This window comes from Aplysia californica, unplaced genomic scaffold, assembly GCF_000002075.1.
Source record: "Aplysia californica isolate F4 #8 unplaced genomic scaffold, AplCal3.0 scaffold00014, whole genome shotgun sequence".
In the NCBI taxonomy this organism is placed as follows: Eukaryota; Metazoa; Mollusca; class Gastropoda; order Aplysiida; family Aplysiidae; genus Aplysia; species Aplysia californica.
Genome location: NW_004797284.1, coordinates 564,020 through 568,199, shown reverse-complemented (window position 1 = coordinate 568,199; position 4,180 = coordinate 564,020). Strand labels below are relative to the sequence as shown.

The following is a 4,180-nucleotide window of genomic DNA, read 5'->3' as shown; positions in this document are numbered from 1 at the left end:
ATATGACCAATTCTACGCAATTCACAAAATAAAATGGTACCTAAATACATGTAATTGATATGATGTTCCATTGACAATTTTGAATCAAAATACACTCCCAGATTTTTTGCTTTATTAGTGAAATACAGTTTTTCATTTTCAGTACAAATATGATCAATGTCTACAGGGATATGGCTTTTCTTTGGGTTACATAAAAGAATTTCAGTTTTATTTTCATTAAGCTGGAGCTTATTAGCAACCATCCACTTTTTGATGTCATCAATGCACAGACCCATGATCATTGCTTGTAGTCCTTAGATCTTACATTATTTTTTTGTATCGTGTTCCTGACGAAGCCCTTTACCAGGCGAAACGTTGAACCTGTATTAAATTTGAAAAATCTACAAAGTCTCATACCTTTTTTATTCTCTGCTACTTACAATGATGATGACGATGACGATGACGATGACGATGACGATGACGATGATGATGATGATGATGATGATGATGATGATGATGATGATGATGATGATGATAATGATGATAGTGATGGTGATGATGATGATTTCTTTTAAAACGTTAAAAATGCTCTTAACTATTATCCATTAAATTAATTGATCTAAGACAGCAGCTGACGTAAATGTGCTTTTACAGTCATAGGAATAGGCAAGGAATTGAGGCATGTCGCTGCTTCACTGTGGTATTTGAACCATAAAACTTCCACAACTTTTCGAAAGCACAAGTTTGTCAGTTTCCCGGGTAAAAGGTCAACATGAGACAAAAAACTTGTAACCTCGTCATTGCTAGAAGAGGGAATCGGAGAAAGAAACGTTTCATCATTGCTGCACTGGACAAATTGTCTCGTGTACAGGTCATCGTCAGTATAACAGCCAAACAAAACCAGAAGATCTGCAATATCCATGTACCCCAAACGCAGCACAAGGTGCAACGGGCTGATCGTTTCTGCCGGCAGAAAGCCATTTGCGCCTGGCAGTCGTACGACGCACATGGCTGTTTGGGCTTTATAGCATAGCAATGCCCTCACAAATTCTTTTAATTCGTCCTTCAGATATTCATAGTTTTTAGGTTCTTCGATGGCTAAAACCAGAGCCGTCTTTCCCTTGTTCATGTAGTTTGGGTCTGCTCCTCTCTCGAGTAGTGCAATGACAAGTTCTATTGCCCCCTCGTGGCGAAAGTGAGGATACTTGGCCATGCACTGTAGGGCGGACCAGCCGTCAGTACCAGTAGCATTGACATCAGCTCCATGAAGTAGAAGAGTATGTGCTTTTTCATAAAAACCAATCTTAAATATAAGTCTTCTTTCATTTATAACACAGAGAAGAGGTGTTCTAAATCCATATTCACGTTTGTAGTTCACGTCAGGTTTCCTCATCTCAAGAAACAAACGCAATATTTCGCAGGAATAGTTGAAATCGCTTGCTATTTCGCTCAAATCCCAACCGGATACACGACCCCCAGAGTCCAGGAGCAGTAACAATATATCCTCTGGACAGCATCTAAAGGATCTCAACCTCTTCCTAAAAGTGTTGATAATGGTGGCGTTAAACCCATACCAATGCAAGGATCTCAAGGCCAATGAGATTGAACTGACCTCGGATAAATCTACTTTGGCTCCATGGTGCAAAAGAAAACTGACCATTCTGGAACTATACATTAATATAGCCATTCTTAAAGCATAGCCCTCCTCTGTGTTTACATCCGCCCCTGCTTTAATGAGAACGGACGCGTTGTTCTCACAGTTGCAGTCAGCAGAAAATTTAAGAGCAGTGGAAAGTATGCTCTCATCGAAAGGACACCTTTTCAGTAACCTTGAAAGTACCTTTTTGTTGTTTGGAAAACTGGACGCATAGCTTAAAATGTGCAGTCCTCTTTTCGTCAGAAAATCCTGCTCGACTGAGTTGGCTCCAGCCTCCAGGAGAATATCCACAGTTGTAGCCGATTTTAGCTTAATGGCGTGGATTAGAGCAGATTTCCCCTGGTTGTCAACCACATTAACATCGGCACCGTACGATAGTAGCAATTTCACAACCTCTGGCCAGCCCACGGCAAACATAAGAGCAGTTTTTCCTTCAACTAAATCCTGTGAGTTTTTCTCTGCTCTTGCCCGACACAGTATTTTGACAATGTCAACGACTCCATTTGAGCTGGAACACATAAGTGGAGTTCTCCCGCTTGCATCTGAAAAGTTTACTGAGAGTTCGTGTAGTGGCAAAATGTTCAACGCTTCATGATTAGAATATTTACAAGCTACCAGAATGAGGGTTTCACAATCTTCTTTATGGTACCAACACTCCTGAAGATTGACTTTTGACTTCACAACGTCTAGAAGCCCAGGTGTGTTGCTCTGGATTGCATATTTAGCAATATAATATTCCGCATCTCGGGCAAAGGAACTGGTTCTCGAATGGAGGGTATGTTTAACTTGAGGTTGAGAAAACTCTTGCTCACATTGAATTTCTTTCAATGACATTATTTGGTGGCCGTGGTTGTGGAGAAGGCCTGCTCCATTTTTCAGAAGTTCTGACACAACATTACACTTGCCAGCCTTCATAGGAGAGAGAAGGGCAAGACGCAAGGCAGTATTGCCGTTTTTATCCTCATCATTTACGTGTGCGCCGGCACCCAGGAGGATCTGCACAAGGACTGCCTCACAGCTACGTGCTGCATGCATGAGGGGTGTTTGGCTATTGTGGTCCCTTGCATTCACATTGGATCCCTCACAGATTAGCTTACGGCACAAAGCTTTCATCTCAATCGATGGCTCTTCAAAATCACATAAAACCGAATTCCTTTCTTTCGACGTTTTAAACAGCCGGATTTTATTTCCTAAGTCCATCCGAGCCATCTGATCACATAACAAGTTCAGAGGCATGCCACCTTTTCCATCCTTATGATTAACTATTTCCTTGGTATTATGGGAATCAGCATGAAGATTCTGCAACAACTCGAGAGACTGTTTCCACTGACACCCCCGAATAAGGGCGCATAAGGAATCCCCAGCTTTCTTCGTTGAAAGGTTACACTCCATTGTGATAGGATTCTGTCTCGGAATTGACCTGTGACCACACTAGGTACACCACATCACAAAGTTTCGGAGACTAGGATTTTCGTTTTCGTGAATGAAACCATTGCTATAATATATTCAGCTCTATTTCAGTTGAATGTTTCATGAGTAATTATCTATCTTTCCCCAAAGATAGTGGGTAACAATATTTGTTAAACGTTCAATATGCCAAAATCATCTTTTTTCCTTCTGACCAATCAGGTTGGTTCTTTTCCAACACAAAATGCACGAATCTCAGAGCAACCGAATGTAAGCCCACAGCAACTTATGATCAACCTTTATACCTTTTTGTTAGAAAATGAACTGACAAAAGCTCCTCCTTGCACTTCGGTCCAGAACACATCATTGACAGCCTTCCAGCACACAATACCACTGTAAACAAACATGATCCTTCCACCACACACAGACTCGAACGAAACACGTTTAAACAAAAAATGGGACAGACCACCAAACTGGATTGAATGACGTGTTGTCTGTATGTAGCGTTGAACCTCGTTTCGCTTAAAAGGATCAAAGCTGGGTATAAATACTAAATACCAAGGCAAACGCAATGCGCCTAAGTTACTTAAAATAAACACAATCGTCACGTGTTGTGGTTGTATCAAGGGCCAGGTACGCGGTAGAGCTGGGCCAAGAATCGATTCAGAAACCGATTCCCATGATTAGGTCTAACTCCTTCTTACATAACCAACGGTTACCTGTTACCGGTACTTTAACCATTAAAATCCTCCCTTTTTTAGGAATTTATTTTTGAGTGTTCCGAAATCAAGGTTATCCTAAATCGTAAAGATGTTTGGAGCCAACCAGGTAACCACCAGAAGAAATCACATAATTTGAAACTAAGTAATTGGGTTCGGAGTCGATTCCTACGATTCCTAGCTTTAAATAATTGGGAACCTAATCGCCCAGCACTAGTACGCGGGTACACACCAGATGTGTAACATAATTATATTTGACACAATATAAGTTTTGATTTCTGGTCTAGACAGTAAATCCACTTGCCAGAAAACAATGTACCTGCTTATCGCACTGCTGCCGTAGGTGCAATATTATTGAATTTTGTTTGTGTGTATGTCTCTCTCTCTCTCTCTCTCTCACTCTCTCTCTCTCTCTCTC

At 41.0% G+C, this 4,180-nt stretch overlaps 1 protein-coding gene across 1 annotated transcript; it reads right to left on the bottom strand.

Annotated features, from left to right (window-relative positions):
- Positions 1-495: 495 nt before the first annotated feature.
- Positions 496-3,542, bottom strand: LOC101863477 (putative ankyrin repeat protein RF_0381). The gene has a single exon (XM_005090208.2). It carries the CDS (start codon positions 3,026-3,028, stop codon positions 599-601), a length of 2,430 nt encoding a protein of 809 aa, XP_005090265.1. The 5' UTR covers positions 3,029-3,542; the 3' UTR covers positions 496-598.
- Positions 3,543-4,180: the final 638 nt, after the last annotated feature.

Bases quoted from the DNA above. Each gene is read 5' to 3' on its own strand.
- LOC101863477 (XM_005090208.2), bottom strand. From the start codon at position 3,028: ATGGAGTGTAACCTTTCAACGAAGAAAGCTGGGGATTCCTTATGCGCC.